The sequence below is a fragment of the Microtus ochrogaster genome, chromosome X, assembly GCF_000317375.1.
Source record: "Microtus ochrogaster isolate Prairie Vole_2 chromosome X, MicOch1.0, whole genome shotgun sequence".
NCBI classification, from domain to species: Eukaryota; Metazoa; Chordata; class Mammalia; order Rodentia; family Cricetidae; genus Microtus; species Microtus ochrogaster.
Window position 1 is genome coordinate 5,946,390 of NC_022026.1, and position 19,907 is coordinate 5,966,296.

Genomic DNA, 19,907 nt, shown 5'->3' on the forward strand with positions numbered 1-19,907 from the left:
CTCCTAGAATAAAGACAAAAATTGAATTAGAAAAAAAATTGGTGGAATTAGAGTAAATAGCACGCTCCAAAATCCCTCATAAATCTGGAAAACTTTAAACCTGTAATTTTTAAAAACAGGTGACAATTATAGAATGGCAAGGGAGGATATATGTGAACAGGAAACTTATGAAAGACAAGGTAAAATACAGAATGAACACTACATTCATAAAAAGTATTACAGGAGAGAGATCTGAACATGAATAGAAGAAAATGACAAAATCCACTCCTGTAAATCACTAGATCCAATAAACGAGAGAAAAGAAAGCTCCAGTAGCAAGGAGGGAAGAAAACCCATAAATTTTTAGATGAAGAAAACAAGTTGCTTAAGACTGCAGAAATTATCAAGTGCATTATCTTCTACAATGTACCTACAAAACTGGAAAGTGAAGGAGCAGGTACCAAATCTCTGTAATCTATTTATTTGGCTAGAGAGCAGAAAATACTGAACAACCATGTCTCCAAAGTTCAAAGTCACCCCACACTCCAACAGAAAAGACTGGAACCAAAGAAGCAGGTAAACACTCCACAGAAACTGATTTTAACTGAAACCCATTGCAAAATGCAAACAGAACACAAGTCTGTAGACAATGGTGGCTCAAGTCTTGATAAGAAGAAATTTCCAACTGCAATGGTAACCTCATAATATGAAAGGAAATGGGAGGCTCAGACTATGAGGTGACACCCTCCTTGGTAAAGGTTGAGTCCAGGGTAGAAGTTCAAACCCTATGGGCAATCTGTTTGAAATCCACTGAAATATATCCAAATGGATCTATCACATTGTGATGTGGGAGTGTCATATATCAATCTGTTGATTTCATTGGTTAAGCAATAAAAAAACTGCTTGGCCCTCATAGGTTAAAACATAGGTGGGAGGAGTACAGAATGTTGGGAGAAAGAAGCTGAGTCAAGGAGTAGCCATGATTCTCCCATTCCAGACAGACGCAGGTTAAGATCATTCCTGGTAAGCCAGCTAGTGGCCTACACAGATTAATAGAAATGGGTTAGATTAATATGTAAGAGCTAGCCAATAAGAAACTGGAACTAATGGGTCAGGCAGTGTTTAAAAGAATACCATTTCCGTGTAATAATTTCGGGGCATAAGCTAGAGCTAGCCATGTGGGCGGCCAGGTGCCGGAGACGCAGCCCCGCAGCTCCTATTACAACAACATTGAGCAAGTTTCAGCTGGACAACACACACAGGCTTATTACTCTCACACTGGCAGGGTTAAGTGCATAATACCTCCTACTCTTCCATAGACTTAATCATAATTTTCTTTTTTTTAATCATAATTTTCTTATAATTTTAATGATCTTTAGCATTCATTTATCCAAACAACTTCTCAACTCCCTTCCTCTGGTTACTTGTCCCAACTCCAGTATATTTTTGTTTCTATTAAACTAATCCTGGTCTTACAAAGCTTATTTTCTTACAATCATGTCCTCAGTAACTAATACCCAACTGCACACTATTCTATCATCCTTTTTGTATTCTACAAAAGTTATTGAGTTTAAAAGAGCAATTGCTTTCAATATTACTTTATGTTCCCACCAGACCTGCTGTCACTAGACTGAGTGGCTATTGCGGTTAGTGTTCTCTTGGAGTGGTGCTTCAGATCATGCATGCCCTGTGTCCTGAGCATGTGGGCCGAATGGTACAATCTAATCCTACTAGATGATTTTTTTTTGGTTTATCAAGACAGGGTTTCTCCTGTCCTGGCACTAGCTCTTATAGACCAGGTTAGCCTCGAACTCACAGAGATCTGCCTGTCCCTGCCACCCAAGTGCTGAGATTAAAGGCGCAAGCCACCACCGCCCAGCCATCCTACTAGAAGATTTTTTAAAATGTAAACTGAAAGAATAAAGATGATCTCACCAACAACCTAATTCAAATATATAAGCCCTAATGCAGAAACACAGTATCCATGAAAATCCAGGGAACATGACTCCCTGAAGTCATTGATCCTACAGCAGTATTGAGGAAGGGCTCATAAAGCCCACTTCCTCCCAGGGGAACTACTCAGGGTAAAGAGTTGCTAAAGAAGGTGGACTGATATAACCAGTCACTTAGGCAAATAACCCCCTATTCATATTGATACAGGAAACCCTAATGAATAAAATGATCGACAAAAAATTAGTATAAAAGACATGAAAGAGAGGGAGAATTTATTGAAAAGAAGAGGGATCATTGAAAAGAAGTTCACCAAAAAAGGACTTGATATGAATATATGTGCATGAAATAAAGAATAAATTTTTAGAAGATAACATTTAACTGCATTTAAATGATCAATCAGAATAACTGTTCACAATATAATACAATGACAAATATTTATGAGTTTGAGTAAAATGGCAGAAATTGTACACTCACTAATTTAAAAAAAATAGATGTATTTCAAGAATTCTAAGATGTAATGGTGAAAAAAAAGGAGATTCAAAATGTGTAACTAGGACAATGGTGTGCAGAAAGCATGTAAGAAACTCAATAGAAGAAAATAAATCCAATGTGAAAATGATTGGCTTTTTGACATGATCTGTGCTTTTATATGTTATTGTTCCTTAATGTAATATAAATTACTATTCTAATAAATTAGGGCATGCTTAATCCTAGCATTGGAAATCAGAGGCAAGACAATCCCATTGTGTTAGAGGATGCCCCAGTCTACAAACCAAGTTCCAGAAAAAGCAGGGCTACACAGTGAGATTCTGTCTCAAGAAAGGAAGGGATGGAGGGAATTGAAAAAGACACAAGATGGAAAGACTTCCTATGCTCATGAATAGCCAGAATTAACATTGTGAAAATGGCTATATTAGCCAAAGTAATCTACAAATGCAATTTAATTTTCAAAGATTAGAATGACATTCTTCACAGAAAGTAAAGAAAACAAACTTAAAATTCATATGAAAGCAAAAATGACATCTAATAGCCAAAGCAATCCTAAGCAAAAAGAACAATTCCAGAATTATCAATACATCTAATTTCAAGATATACTATAGAGGCATAGTTACAAAGACAGCACAAAAATGGTGTGGAACTGAATACTCGAGAGAAAACACACACCTATAACACAAAAACACACCTATTATCAACTGTTTTTTTAAATAAAGATGCCTAGAAAAGAAACAGCATCTTCAATAAATGGCACCAGGAGAAGCAGATATCCACATGTAAATGAATGAAGCTAAATCTGTATCTCTTAGTACAAAAACTAATTCAAAATGGATCAAAACCATTAATTTCAGATCTCAAAGCTTGCTGTGATGGAGGAAGGTCATTGGTTAATTAATAAAGAAACTGCTTGGCCTGATAGGTTAGAACATAGGTGGGTGGAGTAAACAGAACAGAATGCTGGGAGGAAGAGGAAGTGAGCTCAGACGCCATGCCTCTCCTCTCCAGGAGAGAAGCGATGAAGCAAGCCGCCAGGACAGGCATGCTGAATCTTTCCCGGTAAGACTGGTGCTACACAGATTACTAAATATAGGTTAGGCAAGATGTGAGAATTAGCCATTAAGAAGCTAGAACTAATGGTCCAAGCAGTGTTTAAAAGAATACAGTTTCTGTGTAATTATTTCAGGGCATAAGCTAGCCAGGCAGTCGGGAGCTGGGTGGCAGGAACGCAGCAGCCTGCAGTTCCCTTCTACACTGCTGCTATTAAAGGAAAAGAAGAGAAAAGAGCTCAAGGTATGGCGAGGACTTTCTGAACAGGACTCCAATGGCTAAACATATAAATTCAAGAATTAGCAAATTGTATAAAATTAAAAACTTCAATGCAAAGGGAACAACCGAGAGAAGTGACAACCTAAGAATGGGAGAAAAGATTTACTAGCTACAAATTTACCAGAAGACTAATATCTAAAAACATAACTCATTCAAGAGAATATGTTAAAAGTATGAGCAATAAAGAGGCTAACTTTAAAAACAGACAGTTCTCAAATTATGAAGTACAAATAGCCAATAAACATGAAAAAAATGTTTAGTACCCTTGGCTATCAAAGAAAGACAAATTAAAACAAGATAGAGAATCTATTTCACCCTAGTCAAAACAGCTATCACTATAAAAAAACAATTAGCAACAACATCTGAGGGAAGTAATGGGAATAATGAAAGTTGAAGTAGATCAAGGGATATACCAAAGCATTTGCTATAGTTGTATAAAAACACATTTATAAAAACTTTTATAATTAATTTATCATTTAAAACTTAATTTAATTATTCAATACAATTATTCAAATCTACTTATAGATAGATAGTTAGGAACATGAAACATGACTTTTGGAACTTAGGCAATAGTGATATCAAACACTATTTTCACTTACTCCAGGTTGTGAGTCATGAGACACAGGTAACCAGTTCAGAATTCTAATTTGCTATTCATAATTAAAAAAACAGAAATAAAAAATAAAACTAAGATTAAAACACATAGAACCTGGAAACAACCTAAATGCCCCTCGACTGAAGAATGGATAAAAAAATGTGGAACATTTACACAATGAAGTACACTACACAGAAGGAAAAAAAATGACATCTTGAAACTTGCAGGCAAATGGATGGACCTAGAAAACATCATATTAAGTGAAGTAACCCAGACCCATGCAAAATGCCCTGGGTTATATCCACCGCACTGCAAAAAAGATGATTAAATAATTAAAGAAAACAGCAATAGAACAAAATAGACTGCATTATACCCTGGTTCAGTATTATTTCATGGAATATTAAAACATGTAGATATACATATATTTGCATGTCATAATATAAAAATGCATTTTGGTGGTTTGCAATAAAACATTTGAAATTTAATAGATTTTCAGACATTTGTGAACTTCTAAATAAAGGATTAAAATCTGATCACTGGAAATAGGAATTAGTTCACCATCATGATTAATAACCTCTGCTTTATTACTAATTTCATATTAGAATAAAATATGAATCTATAAATATACTAAAATACACAAACACAGTACTCGACATATACACACTTCATTTGGTCTTGAAGACAATGTCATTCACTGTCATCTCACCTATCAACATTTAAAAAAGATCAAATTTCTCCAATCACTACTACTTTAGAATTTACTTATAACATATGTATACACATATATGTGCACACATGTATACATGCAAAAGTAATTAGAAAAGTAAAACCGAGCTTCAAACATTTTTGTTCTGTGGTAAAAATGGCCATTAAAAAAAGCTACCAAATATAGAGAAAAGAAGTTTAGAATAACAAAAACATATTGGCATACCCTTTTTCCTGTCCCTCTTCCCACAGGAGGATGACATTCAGCTGCTTGTCTAATAGTACAAAGCATTATTTCAATCAAAGCACTCTCTTGTCTGTCTGTTAGAGCTATAAAAAAAATAAGAAAGAGTTAACCTATTTCTTTTCCATATATGCCTCTTGTAACTCTTATATAAGTTTCTTCTGCCTATGAACAGGAACTGACCTAATGTACTAAAGAAAATCCCATTATTATCACAGAAAAGGATCAGAAAAAGTTAAAATCTTACCTTCCTAAACTTCAGAATTCTAAATAAATTCACTGTTTATGTACATAGGTAAAAGAAAGTATGAATCCAACCATCACACACAAATTTTAATATATATTTTCTAAGTATATATTGAGAAATTGTTTCAAAATATAGCCCACATTAGCATAGAATTTCGTATGTAGTCCAGGCAGGAATAGAATTCATGATCCTCCTGCCTCATTCCTCCAAGCATGCGTCACCATACCTGGCTAAATGTACTAAATTTTGATAGCAATCACATTTTTGTACATCACACAATATTCATATATATGAATATGAGGCAGGGAATGTGTTTAGAGTTAGTGCTTATTCAACCATGTACAAGGCCTTGAAATTGATTCCCAGTACTGATAAAAACAATTACACAAAGTTATAACACTAACAAAAACTAACAGAATTTCCAAAACAGTATTGACAAACAATAACATAATTATCCTTACCTTCCTCTCCACTAAGTGGATCTTCTAGTAACAAACTATTCATACATTCCCAGTCTTTCAGTAGCTCAGTAGCACAGTCCCACATGCTATCCACAAGGTATGCTGCATGCTCATGTAACTAAAATTTAAAAACAACATGCCCTTAGACAAATAGCATACCAGACTTAGGACAAAAGATGCTTTGTTAATAAATACCATGTCAAAATTCTTAAAAAGCAATCTAGTTCTTGAGATCAAATGAATTTAAGAATATACAACTACTGTAGTTTGCTGTATTCCATAACCCCTGTTAATCATTAGTACCTCTTAACTTATTAATATAAACATTATTTTACAAAAAGATTAAACATACTTATTGCTTATTTGGTAATAAAATACATATTTATTACTTATTTGGATCTAATATTACATCAGTTAACTTTTCTTAATTCTTATACTATGATTTTTATTTTAACCGAGTGGGTGTAATAATGGTTAATTAAAACAATAAAATACATTTTGCTTCTTGATTCAATTTATACAGTTATCATTCTCTTCATTCTGAAAGTAAAAGATTATAGTTTTCCAGCTTATTTTAAGGGTTGAAGTTAATCAATGAAAGACATTATTTATTTTTCAAACTCTAAAGACAAATATCTTTCTAAGGAAATATCCTCAATAATTAGGAAACTGGATTTAGTAATATACAGAAAGCATCATGGGATAATCAGACCTGATTGAAACTATAATAAACATAATTCTACACATTTATAAAAAGACTAAATCAAACAAACATGAACCCTAAATAAATCTGAACTTTGAACCCTTATAAAACATTAAACAAACAAATGCTAACTTAGTGAAGACTAATGTAAACCTGTTTATACATTAATATTAATACAAGACATGAAGCTGGGCGTTGAGGCTTATACTCAGCAGGCTAAGGGACTGCTGGGTGGTGGTGGTGCATGCCTTTATAATAACATCATTCGGAGGCAGAAGTAGGCAATTTCTGTGAGTTGGGAAACAGCATGAATCCCAGGACAGCCAGGGATACACAAAGAAATGCTGTCTCGAAAAAAAAAATCCTAGTTGACGCAAAGGAATATGGATTTGAATAAGATCATGGTTTGTCTGAGCTAGTGAGATCCTGTCTCAAACAACAATAACAAACAAGAACATTTGAAAACGTAGAATGTTCTAAGTCTTTCTTTTACAGGGATTATCTCAGCATTAATTTAAAAAAACTGGGGCTCTCTAGAGATGGCTCAGGGGTTAAGAGCACTGACTGCTGTTCCAGAGGTAATGGATTCAATTACCAGTACCCCCATGGCAGTTCACAACTGTCTATAATCCCAATTCCAGGGGACCTGACACGCAAGGCAAAACACTAACGCACATAAAATAAAAATATATTTTAAAAAAAAGACTGAGTAACATAACCAAGATTACACTATCAGTAATGAGAGGAATACAGTTGTAATAATTTCCAAAATATGTCTTAATTGTTGAATATCTATCTTATTAAATTAGAAAGCACTTTAAAAAATTGAAACAGATCTCTGCTGCATTCAGTATTTGGGTATCTGAAAGACTTTAGATATACATCATTTTAATACCTTTCAAAAGTTTGAAATTAAGTATAAAATAAACAATAGCAACTAACCTCACTTTCTAAGAAGAAAAAAACCAAAGTCTTAACAAGGTTGGCATTTGGACCTTGTCTTCCCCTTCTTTTCATTATTCCATCTTCTTCTGGATCTCTACGGCTGAAGAGCCTATAGGCAAAGAGAAATACTTATTAGAAAACTATTTAGTAATCACAGAAATTAACTTCATATTCCATACTTAAGCACCTAACAAGAAAATAATGTAAACCTGGGTAAGGAAGTATTAAAGTATCAAGCAAATGATTAAAAAAAAACTTTTCATTTCAGTTTTGATAGTCCTAAGTCCTTTGACTTCTCAAATTAGTCATAATAAATTACAAATTCATTTTGGAAGCCATACATTATTTTATACAATTTCTTCCTTTCATGAAAGTAATAAAATTACTGACCTAAAATATTTATACACCATAATGATACATATTTTTCACTAAAATGGAACATATCATTTCCTTTTCTTTCGGGAACCTTATCTTAACACAATGACCATAACAGATAGTGTGGCTCTTTTTCTTTAGAAACAACAAGGGAGAACCTAATGTTAGATAACAATTAAGATAAAACTAGTGTGCTTATTTCATACCAAGTAAATATCCTATGAGTTACTATCCCCCAAATAAACTTAATAAAATCTTAACAAAAATATTAGCCTAGTTTGATTAAACATGTTCTCTTTAAAAGTCACTATAAAATATTTGCTTAATGGTTTCTGTGATCATATATCCAGAGATTCATCTGAAATCTTAAATAATACCATAAAAGTAAGACAGTAATAGGAACATTTACTTTTTGTAGAGAAATTCTCCAGCTGCTACTGCTACTGGCCGATGAGCTGAATAAACCAGATGATAGACGTTTTCACAATCTTCTGCAGTAAGGACTTCTTCACTACTCCTAATAATAAAAAACAATAATAGAGATTTTAGTAATATCATGACTCTATCAAAATTTTATTAACTTAATTTCACAAAACTGTCATGATAAACAATTAAGACTAAATATAGGCTAGGTATATTGGCCTTTGTTTGTTATCCCAGCACTTGAGAAGGACAGGCAGGAAGATGACTCCTCAGCTACACAGGAAGTTCAAGGTCTGCCTGTGTTACGTGAAAAGAGGTAGGGAAGGAGGGAGGGAGGAAAGAAAATGGCAAGCACACAAAGCAAAATAAGAGTCAATACAGGAAATGAAAACTTTAAATGGTTAAGAAAATAGTGTACACACACTCTCTCCTCTATACATAAACCTGTGTATCACAGTAAATGTGTGGTCATCAGAGAACAACTTATGAAAGTCAGTTTTCTGTATTTAAACAAGGTCTCTCTTGTTCCTTCTGTTTCACTACATATTCAAGGCTAGTTGGCCTGTAAGCTTCTGGCTGATTTTCCTGTTTCTGCTTCCCATCTGACCATAGAAGTAGATATATACTGCACACATGCAGTTTGTATGTAGATCCTGGACAATGAACTTGGGTTGTCAGACTTATGCTTTTACCCATGGTGCAAATTCCTAACCCATGATTTACTAAGATTTTGATTGACTTTTTTTTCTTTAAATAGAATTTAAATGAATATTGTATCTTGGTAAGATTTTTGTAACTATATCTAAAACTACCTTCTTTATAATTAGTGTGGTATACATTTCAAATAAATTGGGGTAATAAGCATCACCATTTTGATACTACTATAGTCAATGAGATAATCTAAATTAAATACTAATGATGGCTACTTTTGATATGTTAATTCAATATTTTTCTATTAATACTTAAACTTTACCACAAAGAATATATATTACAGAATGTAGGCATTTCAAATGTTGATAGATTTTGCAAAGATATTCTTTGAGGAATTTATACCTGTCCTAGTTTGCTCTTGAAACAATAATTACTGAAGACCATTTGTTCTCTTCCAACACTGTATATGAACTTATTTCTACATATGATAGGCATCACAATTTTTAAAATCTTCCCCAGTGATATTTTTAAAAAGTGGGGAGGTTGGGCATTGTGCTACACACCTTTAATCACAGCAGCACTGGGGAGGCAGAGGCAGGTGGGTCTCAGTGAGTTTAAAACAACTCTGGCCTACAAAGCTAGTTCTAGGACAGTCAGGGATAAACAGAAAAACCCTTTCTTGAAAAATCAAAAGTGGAGAGTGGGGAAGTGGGGCACACCCACACTTTGAAGGTAGAGGTAGGTATGTCTCTATGAGTTCGAAGCCAACCTGGTCTATAGACCAAGTTCCAGGACATCTGGATCTATAAATGTGATATCTCTGCAAAAGGCTAAATATATTTTCATATGGATAATTTTTTTCTTGACAAATTTCCTATTAAATTTCTATACCTTTGGTTCATACATGGAAATTAATTACCAGGATGTAAATATCTAATGTTCTAATCTAACATTTGCATTCTTGGTTCCTTACAAAAATATTCTTAGTTTTTTTTAATAAGCTGAATGACGAATCTGTTTGGGGAACTGAAATAAGTACATAACATACTAGGCAAGCATATACTATGGAGCAACAATCTCAGCCTCTTTCTGCTCAGAGATAGCAGACAGTTGCTCCATCCTGTCTTATTCAACATCCCAAGAGCTGGAAATATAGGTTTGCACATCCACACCAAGCTTACTGGGTTCCCCCATCCCTTGATATAGCACACTTGATATAAAAAAAAACACAAAACAAAACCCATTTACTGACTATTTTTTAATCAAGGAACCCCCTCATCCTACAATAGAATCCTGAAACATACATAGTCTATATTTTTATTTTGTTTATTCAAGCGACATCCGAATTTTTAAGTTACTATAGCATTATAAGACAATTCTGTTCAGCTACTCCCTATTTATTAGATAGAATTCTGCTTACAGCCCCGACACACAGACCTAAGAATAGAGCTCGCAATCTTGCATATACTGAGTAAATGCTCAAGCTCCTCTATTGGACTCAACACAGCACCAATATCTACTCTTAATACATTTTCAAAAATCGATTACACCGATTTTCTTATTAAGAAATGTTTGCCATTCTTATTAAGATAATTTAAACTAGAAATATTTAAGGAGACTATAGATCTTTAAGTATTGTTTTGTTTAAAAGGCTTTCCAGCTCAAATTTTTATGTCCCTTATTGAAATCGACCAATTTTTTTTTTTTCTGAGATAGGTCAATCTCCTGATGTTGCCCAAGCTGGCTTTCAAATAAGGTTAAAGAAATACTTCCTACTTCAGCCTAGGAGATATCTGCAACTAGTGGTGCACACAATTTATTTTAGATATATGCTATCTGTGTGTATAATGAGTTTCTTATTCATTTCCAGGTATTTATTTATAAAATGTTTCTGCTATATATTATCAAGTGAGCACACTGATTTTAAGCATACCAACATACTATACAAGTACTTGCTAAAATACAGGACATGATAAATATTCCAGAAAGCAAAGGACAATCACTGGTGAAGAAGATGTGGCGGAATTGAAACTGATGAGAGTGTAACATAACCACTGCATAAACACTATGATGCTTCAGCAGAAAATTAAACAATGAACTGAAAATGTAGCCTATTTACTTCCCAGCAACCGCATCCCCACAAAGTCCCAGAGAATTACTATACCATTTAGCAATTTCTTTTCTAGGTACATGCGAAAGGACTAAAAGCAAGTTCCTAGACAGTTAAACGACTATGTTCATAGATACTTACCTGAAAAGTCCATAAATTGGAAACAGCTCATGGTTCCACCAACACATGAATGGAAAAATGCAACATGCTATATGCATAAATAAAATACTATTCAACAACAACAGAGAAGCAATTCCTGATACATGTTTTTGTGTGACATGATAAAAGGACAAATATTCCATGAATGTCAATGAGAGGAAAATTCATTTGAGTGGAAAACAGAAGAGTAGTTGTAAGTATATGGCAGGAGAAGAATGAGCAATTATATATTTAGTTCCAATATAAAATGATAAAAAATTCTACAAACAGACACAAGTAACAGCTGCCTAACAATATAATACCTACTGTGACTGATCTTTATGCTTAAAATAGTCAAAACGACAACTTCTATGTTCTATATATTTTACTGCAATTGTTTTTTAAAAATAGAAGAGTTCTTTCTTCCTGTTTTCTTAACTTTACATGAAGAAACTAAATTTCCAGCTGGGGCGAGATTAGAGTAGTTCACATCTGTAGTCTCGGCTAGTTAGTTGGGAGTGTAAAACAGAAGACACATTTGAGCCCAGGAGTCTAAGACCACTCAGGCAACATAAGGCCTCTCCCTCTGGTTGGTTGGTTAGCTAATAATATTATGATTTAAGCTATTAAAATTTAGGCCTAAATATATGTGAAGCAAGTATATACTAATGTATTATCTAAATATCTATACATTAGTAATATACAATAAATATATACTTACTGTAAAACAAGAGTGAGTAACTTTATTGCTTGTACAGCAACATCATATTCTTTGTCAAGAGTCATAGACACAATTCTATCCTAAGAACAAAAAAAGTAAAGTATTTTTATAGGAAAAGTATTTCAAACTACAAATATTTTTAAATACTTTAAAGACTACTAACCTTGAAACGACTGGTAAATAGTTCCAGTTTGGAATTGAGTTCTTTGTTATAATAAAGTCCTTGTAGAGCAGTAAGACATTTGAGTCTTACTTCACCTTGCTAGAAGAAAGGGGAGACAATATATTCAAACTATATACTTCCAAGTTCAAAACTGCAGGACATATTTTCTATTTTAAAATTCAAGTAGCATTTATTGAGAAATATTTGCTAATGAAAAATATAAATCAGTACAAAAGAGTAAGCAGTGACAAAACTGATATTTCTATATAGGTCAGTTGATAATTTTTTTTCCAAATTTATCATAGCAAAATAAGCAGCCTATTTCACAGCAAGTAATATTTAGAAGAATTACATACAAGAAACTTCTCCAAGGCTAATGAGGTGGCTTAAGAATTAATAGTTTAAGGGAAAAATATACTAAAAATCAGAAGTCAAATTGTAAGGCCCAATTTAAGTAAGATACATGTTTATAAAAACAATAACAATTAAAGAGAAACTGAACTGTAAGCCTGTGGCAGAATACTTGCTTAGTTAGCACAGAGCTCTGGGGTTTCACCCTCAGTACTGTAAAATAAAACTAAAAAAAAAATGTAAATATGTAAAACTCACATAACAAAGAGATTTTCCTAGTGCTCTATAGAATGTAGCACCCATTAGCACTTACATGCTCCTAACTGTTTCAGCACAAACATAAAGTTGATACTGAGGATGAAAACAGTGTCCAGGCTCAATAATCCAGGGGACTTTGGGTTAGAGACCAAATTTTATCAGAGCAGATAGAAAAGAACAAAGGGGGGGGGGTGTTCAAGGGCTGTGGCCGAAAGAATGCATACATAGATATCTAATTTTTTTTTACACTGGATGGGTCTCTATATAGTCCTGGCAGTATTGAAGCTCACTTTGTAGATAATGCTGGCCTCAAACTCAGAGAAAGCCTCCTGCCTCTGCCTCCAGAGTGCTGGGACTTTAAGGTGTGTGTGGCTCAGATATTGAATTTATAAATGAGAATTGAAGACAATTAGACCAGTGCATAGACAGAAGAGTCAATGGGGGCATATCTTACCTTATCATGCATAGTCCAACCAACATATTTTAAATAGCTGTCATTAAGAAAGGCATCACTATACATCTTCATCCAAATGCCAATCTCCTCAATGCATATAGCTCTGATTTCAGCTATTGCATCCCTAAATGGGGGAAGGGCAAGTAATATAATCAGTGCTACTACACTACCAGAGATATAGTGAATTCAAAAGATGTCATGTATTTCTAATCTCCAATTAATATGACACCAAGTTAACCTTTCTTGATGATTAAAAAGATTTGAAAGAAATCATAGCTCCAAATATTAACATGTATACAGTCTAACTGGCAAAGGACAATAAATGTAAAAATTTTAAATTAAACAAAATTGCTTAATTGCACAGTTGGTTAAAGAACCTGTCTCATAAACAAAACCTTTACCTTTACTCTAGACTTGTGATTCTCAACCTTCCTTATGCTGCAACCCTTTAATAGTTTCTCATCTTGGGGTGAGAAACTATTAAAAAAACTGTCTCCTTGCTAACTGTAATTTTGCTACTGTTATGAATCATAATGTAAATATCTGTGTTTTCTGATGATCTTAGGTCTTCTTTCAAAAGAAAACAGGGAAAGTAATAAAGCAAAATCATAATCTTCCAAGTATAATTACTTGATAACTATAAGATTCAGGCCAAGAGTAACTGATTTTAGCTCATGATTCCTGTTTTTAAAGATAAAGTCTCACTTCTGATGCTCAGACTGGTCTCCAACTCTGGGGCTCAAGTGATCCTATTCCTTTCTACTCTTGGAATACAAGTATATGTCGCCCTACTTGTCTTTTACGAAGCCATTTTGAGTTTACTTTTTATTAATGGCAAGTCATTGAAAGCAAAGGATTAACTCAAAGAAGAAAGTTTTAGGAAATTGTAATAATCAATAATAAATATGATTAAGATAAGGGAACATAAAGTAAGAGAACAGCAGCCAAAGATACAAAAACACAAGTGTTAATATGGGAATATTATTTTTAGAAAGCATTAAATGGATTCAGAAAGTACCAGTTGAGGAAATGAGGCTGAATAAAAATGGAACCAATATTTGTAAATATGTTATAAACTGTGCTAAAATTACCTTTCTCAACTGCTAAAACAAAATAACAAAATGAAGCATCTTACATTAATCTATCCAAATTTTCCCAGTGAAATTAAATAAAAGAATAAGGAATTAGCACATGCAATCAAGCAACACAATATACCCTGAAGCAATTTTGTACCCTTAACAAATAATAGTGGACTACAACAAGTCAGGCAGAGTATTGCCATTTACTCAGATAAAAAATATCAATGTCAGAGCAGTAAAATAAATTTTCTAGACTTTCTCAGTGGCAGAACTTAGTTTCCAACATTTATCTTACTATACTACTCTTTCCCTTAATTTGTAATGTCTAAACCACAAACAGTCTTCACTTACCGGTATCTATGTACAAACACTCCTTTAAATATTGCATTCATCATATTTTCTATTTCATCTTGATTTTCCTGAAGCTAAAGAAGAACACACCATTTCTTTTGAATTACAAAGGAAGACAACCAAAACACTTAAAGGCTGTTGTAAGTAACAATGTATACAGATTCCACCAGTAATTGGTGAATACATTTTTTAAGCAACTACAGAGAAAAAAAAAATCAAACACTAAGCAAATAAAATCCCTTGATTCCTGAAATGTATGACTTAACATCTAAAATCTGGCTTGGAGATTATTTTTTCTACTGCATATGAATCTCCATTGTGCAATAACAGTTTATAGATTTCTACCATATAATGAGTATTCACAACAAAAAACAGGTAAGAAATTTTCATTCTTAGTCTGATGAAAAAGAAGTGTCATGTAAACTATGCTTGCTAAAAACACAAAAAAAGGTAAAATAAGTAAATATAAAAACTGTATTGTTAATAAATTGTTTTCAGGAAAGAAATACTGACTTGAAATAGTAAGTAACATTTCAATTCTTGATTAGTTTATTCCAAAGGTACATATTTACTCACATACAGTATTATTTTATAGTTTTAGAATTAACAGAATATTGTTTTATATTCTAAGGAATATTATTTTATAAACATAAAATAAAATTTAAAATATAAAAACATAAATTTACAATCTAAGGAATATTGTTTTATAGTCATATTATAAAATTAAGTTTTATAATATTTCATGTGATTTTTATAAAATGCATTTCTCACTGCATAAGTAATATCTTGTATTTCCAAATGATGTTAAAATGGGAATGTATTTATATTCATTAATACAGTCAATTTTTCAATTTGTTTAAAATGTTGGCCATAGACTAAGGATATACATTAGCAACACAATATTTACCTACCAGACCAGCTCTTACGTTACAAAGTAAACAAAAAAAGGGAAGAAGGACAGCCATGTAAGTAAAAGGGAAGTGGGAGGGATGGGGAGAGGAAAAAGAGGGAAGTGAAGGAAGTGAAAAAGAAAGCAAAGACAGGGAAAGGATGAAACAAAACATAACAATGCTAATCTAGAAAAGGGGGTAATTTGTGACTGAGTCCAAGGCTTCCCACATGTAAGAAAGGCATTCATCAATGAGCTATCTGTGTACCTTTTGGCATATTTGTACTAAAATTTTAATTTCAAGTACTTTTTCCACTCATTCTATATTAATAATTTATCCAAGACTACAGGCATAATTTCTAGATAAAATATACTTCTTATTTGGAATGAACCTATCAAGAAAAATTAAGGTACAGATGCATCAATTCTTCATTTCAAATTACATGAAAAAATGAGGGACATAAAAATAACTTTGCCTTCCAAAAATATTTTGAAATAATTAACCTCAGAAATAGGTTTCATTAAAGCATTTTTACCCATGATTACCCCACAATTTGCCCCTGCACGTGCACATTTTCACCCCCAGAGTTTCCCTTTCATTTATGTGTACTCTATTAACCTCATTACTCTTTCTAGTTTCATGACTCAACTATATGTACACACCAATATAAAAATTTAAGTAAGTAGTTGTCTTATCTTTTATTTCTTATTCTTCCCCCCACTCCCCTGGAAAAAAGGCTTTCTCCAGAACTCACTCTGTAGCCCAGGGTGGCCTCAAACTCACAGAGACCCACCTGCCTCTGCCTCCCAAGGGCTGGGATTAGAGGCATACACTACTACTGACTGGCTTGTCTTCACTTTTCTTAGCTTTATCAAATCAAATTATTTGAATAAGTATGAAATAAAGAATTTAAAATTTTAGTTTCTACTTCTTCAAAAAAAATCCAAAGGGTCTGTAGATTATCATGAATCAACTACATTACATTTTTTTCTTGATCATGCAAAATTATAAGTCCCATTGTGAAGTAGGAAAACATTTTATCAATATTGAAGAAAAAAACTTAAGTTACAAATGAAGCATAAAGAGATTTCATTTATCAATGTTTAGGATAAAACTAGCACTGAATTTCATTTGAAACTAAATTTGGTTAGCAAATTCCAATAAGAAGCTTTAAGTCATTTTACAAATGGAATTGACATTAACTATGAAATCTCATTTAATCCTATCAATAAACTGAGGAAGACAGACAAGACAAAAACTGTCAGTAACACGAATAATTCTTGGTCTTAGATAACTTTCCAGACAAGTTCAAGTCATCTTACTCAAACACAATACTCAAGAGTAGCCTACACAGAAAACGTACAATGAGGTATTGTTGACATGGATATTTAATAAAATTTGGAGTCAGGTGCATAGGCAATGTTTAAATCTTTCTTGGAACTCGGGTGCTGTAGCTCAGTGGTAAAGCATATACATGGCATTAATAAGGTCCTAGGTTCTATCCTCACCACCAATAAAAAATAAATAAAACTTTAAAAATTATCTGAAACTGGCAATTTATAATTAATGGTAACCAAGTTAGTTGCATATTTGTAGCCTCAATATTTAATACTAGAGTTTACCTCTTTTCGCTTTTGCAGCAGGAGTTCTAACCTCTCATTGGCTCGTTTTCCAATCATTTTATTCCGTTCAGCCTCATACTGTCTTTGTGTATTATCCATATTAATGCTAAGATTTAGTGCCACATTTACCAAAGCGGTCATCAACTTCATAGCTAGAGTTTAAAGGAGAAAATGTTGAAATTAGTTAGTATAATAGATGCAAACTTGTATTACCAAGATCAAATTACGAGAAATTGAGCAATATTCTGCTTTTTGACTGAAATAAAGCATACAACTTTTTTCATAGCTGAAAGCAGCACATAATGTCTGGAATATTATGGGTCAGTAAACTTCCTACTTAATAGCTATCATAAATTGGATTATCTACTAATTTTCACAAAATCCCACCAAAACAAGAGCTAAGGAAATTGAAACTGAAAGACATTAAGAAATCTGGCCTTGAACTGAAAAGCTCAAGCAGTTCAGCAGTTATAAGCACTGGCTGCTCTTCCAGACAACCCAAGTTCAAGTACCAGCACCTATATGTCAGATCATAGCCATGTATAACTCCAGTTGTAGGGAATCCAAAGCACTACTCTGCCCTCCCCAAGCAAAAGGCACACATGGTATATACAGACATACATGTAAAAAAACATGCATACACATAAAATAAAGTACATTTTAAAAGTACAAAGAAATCTGTCCTATGTTACATATTTAGGTTCAACTGGAATTCAGAACAATGTATATACTAAGTGCAGAACATATTTACCTACAAGTATTTTAGAAAGTATTTCTTACAATGGTGTTTAAAGATTGTGATTTATCTTCTAAGAAAATCAAAGTTTATGTAATATTCATTTTACCATCCCTCTGCCTAAAGTAGGAAGAATCAAATACTATTTTTAAAAGAATGTTTGTGATGGGCTCTTAACACTATTGCCCAGGCTAGCCTAGGACTGACTATATAGACCAGTCTGGTCTCTAGTCTCTGCCTAATGACAATCCTCCAGTGTCAGCCTCTGGGTACAAAGATTATAGACACAAGCCACCATTCTCAAATTTAACTGCCTCACATCAAATCATTTTGGATTAAAAGAGTTTCTTAAGTATCCATTTTTAGTTTTCCTGTTGAATATCATCACAAAGACAATAATAAAATTGTCAAGAGACATAGATATGTACATATGCACGCATCAAGTAAAATGAAATGACAATTAACAAAAAGCTTTTTTAATGAAACGTCCTCTAGATCTCTACTGTTTGTTACTAACGAGACAAACTACTTTTGTCTGGCATTTTTAATGTATTAATCTTTAATACAAAAATCTAATTCCGTCCTTTCTTTACCATATTCCAGACCACCTGCCATATAATACATTAAATGATATAACAAAGCAACAGTGTAATTTGATTTGTGGTTATTGGGCTTTTTTCTGTTGTAAGTTATTTAACACCTAGAGAAAAAAAATCAAAAATAAAAATACCAATCGACTCTCAATAGTTCACATTGGGCAGAAGATAAGAAATATTGACTTAGAGGGTCACTATATATATATATATATATATATATATATTTTTTTTTTTAAAGTAGCACTCAGGATACAGAAGCAGGAAAGTTGTCTTTGAGTTCGAGGCCAGCTATGGAGAGTAAATTCCAAGCCAGACAGAACTACACAGTGAGATGTTGTCTCAAAAATACTTAAAAGAAATTCATAGTATTATTACTTGTTTCCTCGTTGATGGTAATCTTCCTTGTCTATAAACAAAGGGAATGTTCATAAATATTTCAAAATACCAACCTGCCAGGGTGCTTGTGTGCCGAAATGCTCTGACTTGTGAATCAGACAATCCAGTAAGAAGTGAAATGACAGTATCCATCATGTACTCATCATATATGATACTATATTGACATTGCCGTACTAATACACCAATGAACTCACAAAAACTGGACTTGAACTTCTTCCACTGAGGGCCAGCCATGGTGAGTGGATAATCTCCACTATCCTAAAAAAAAAGTTTAAAACAGAAATTCATATCAAGTTCATAGCTTAGTTCATTTACTTTTAATGTACCCCAGCCAAAAGCATGAAAATACTATCTTATCCTACTTTCTTTTTCAACAATGAATTCTCAAGGAAAGCAAAAGAATATGTAAAGATAGATGTATTCATCTTTGAACATTGACCTTTTACTTAAGATCAAAGTAGAGATTTTAATAGACCTCACTTTAATAAATGTAGTTAAATATCAATTCTTGACATCAGTATTCCCTCATCAAAGTAGAACATTCTTTTGAAAAGCACAAATATACCTACTAAATTTCTTTAGACCAAACAAAAATTATACCTTCTGTTTTGAAGTAATAAAATTGTATTCTCAGACAGTCAAATAGAATAATATATAAAACAAAAATCAGTTAAATTTTTTCATTAGATTCAAGACACCAGATAGTCAACAGGCATAAGCAATCACATAATTTAACAAATGCAAAGTCGGGAATATAGCTCAGCAGTAGAACACTTGCTAGAATGAGTAAGGGCTTTAATTTGACCATAAGCATCAAACAATGAAACAAAATTCAATAAATAAGAGAAAAGGAAATGTAGCTACTACAGTCGCCCAAAGTTAGCACTCAGGTTTTCCTCTGTATAAAAATGGGGAGCATTCATCATTCTGAACTAAGAGC

At 33.0% G+C, this 19,907-nt stretch overlaps 1 protein-coding gene across 7 annotated transcripts in view; it reads right to left on the reverse strand.

Annotated features, from left to right (window-relative positions):
• Positions 1-19,907, reverse strand: part of Stag2 (stromal antigen 2) — a 129,235-nt gene that overhangs the window by 33,694 nt on the left and 75,634 nt on the right. For all 7 annotated transcript variants that reach the window (XM_026784746.1, XM_026784744.1, XM_013350460.2 and 4 more), the window contains 10 exons: positions 19,021-19,225; positions 17,240-17,391; positions 14,728-14,801; positions 13,298-13,421; positions 12,235-12,333; positions 12,072-12,151; positions 8,438-8,545; positions 7,651-7,762; positions 6,006-6,123; positions 5,280-5,383 (listed from right to left, as the gene is read on the reverse strand). In XM_026784746.1, the coding sequence (XP_026640547.1) occupies positions 5,280-5,383; positions 6,006-6,123; positions 7,651-7,762; positions 8,438-8,545; positions 12,072-12,151; positions 12,235-12,333; positions 13,298-13,421; positions 14,728-14,801; positions 17,240-17,391; positions 19,021-19,225 (1,176 nt within the window). The remainder of the gene's footprint in view (positions 1-5,279; positions 5,384-6,005; positions 6,124-7,650; positions 7,763-8,437; positions 8,546-12,071; positions 12,152-12,234; positions 12,334-13,297; positions 13,422-14,727; positions 14,802-17,239; positions 17,392-19,020; positions 19,226-19,907) is intronic.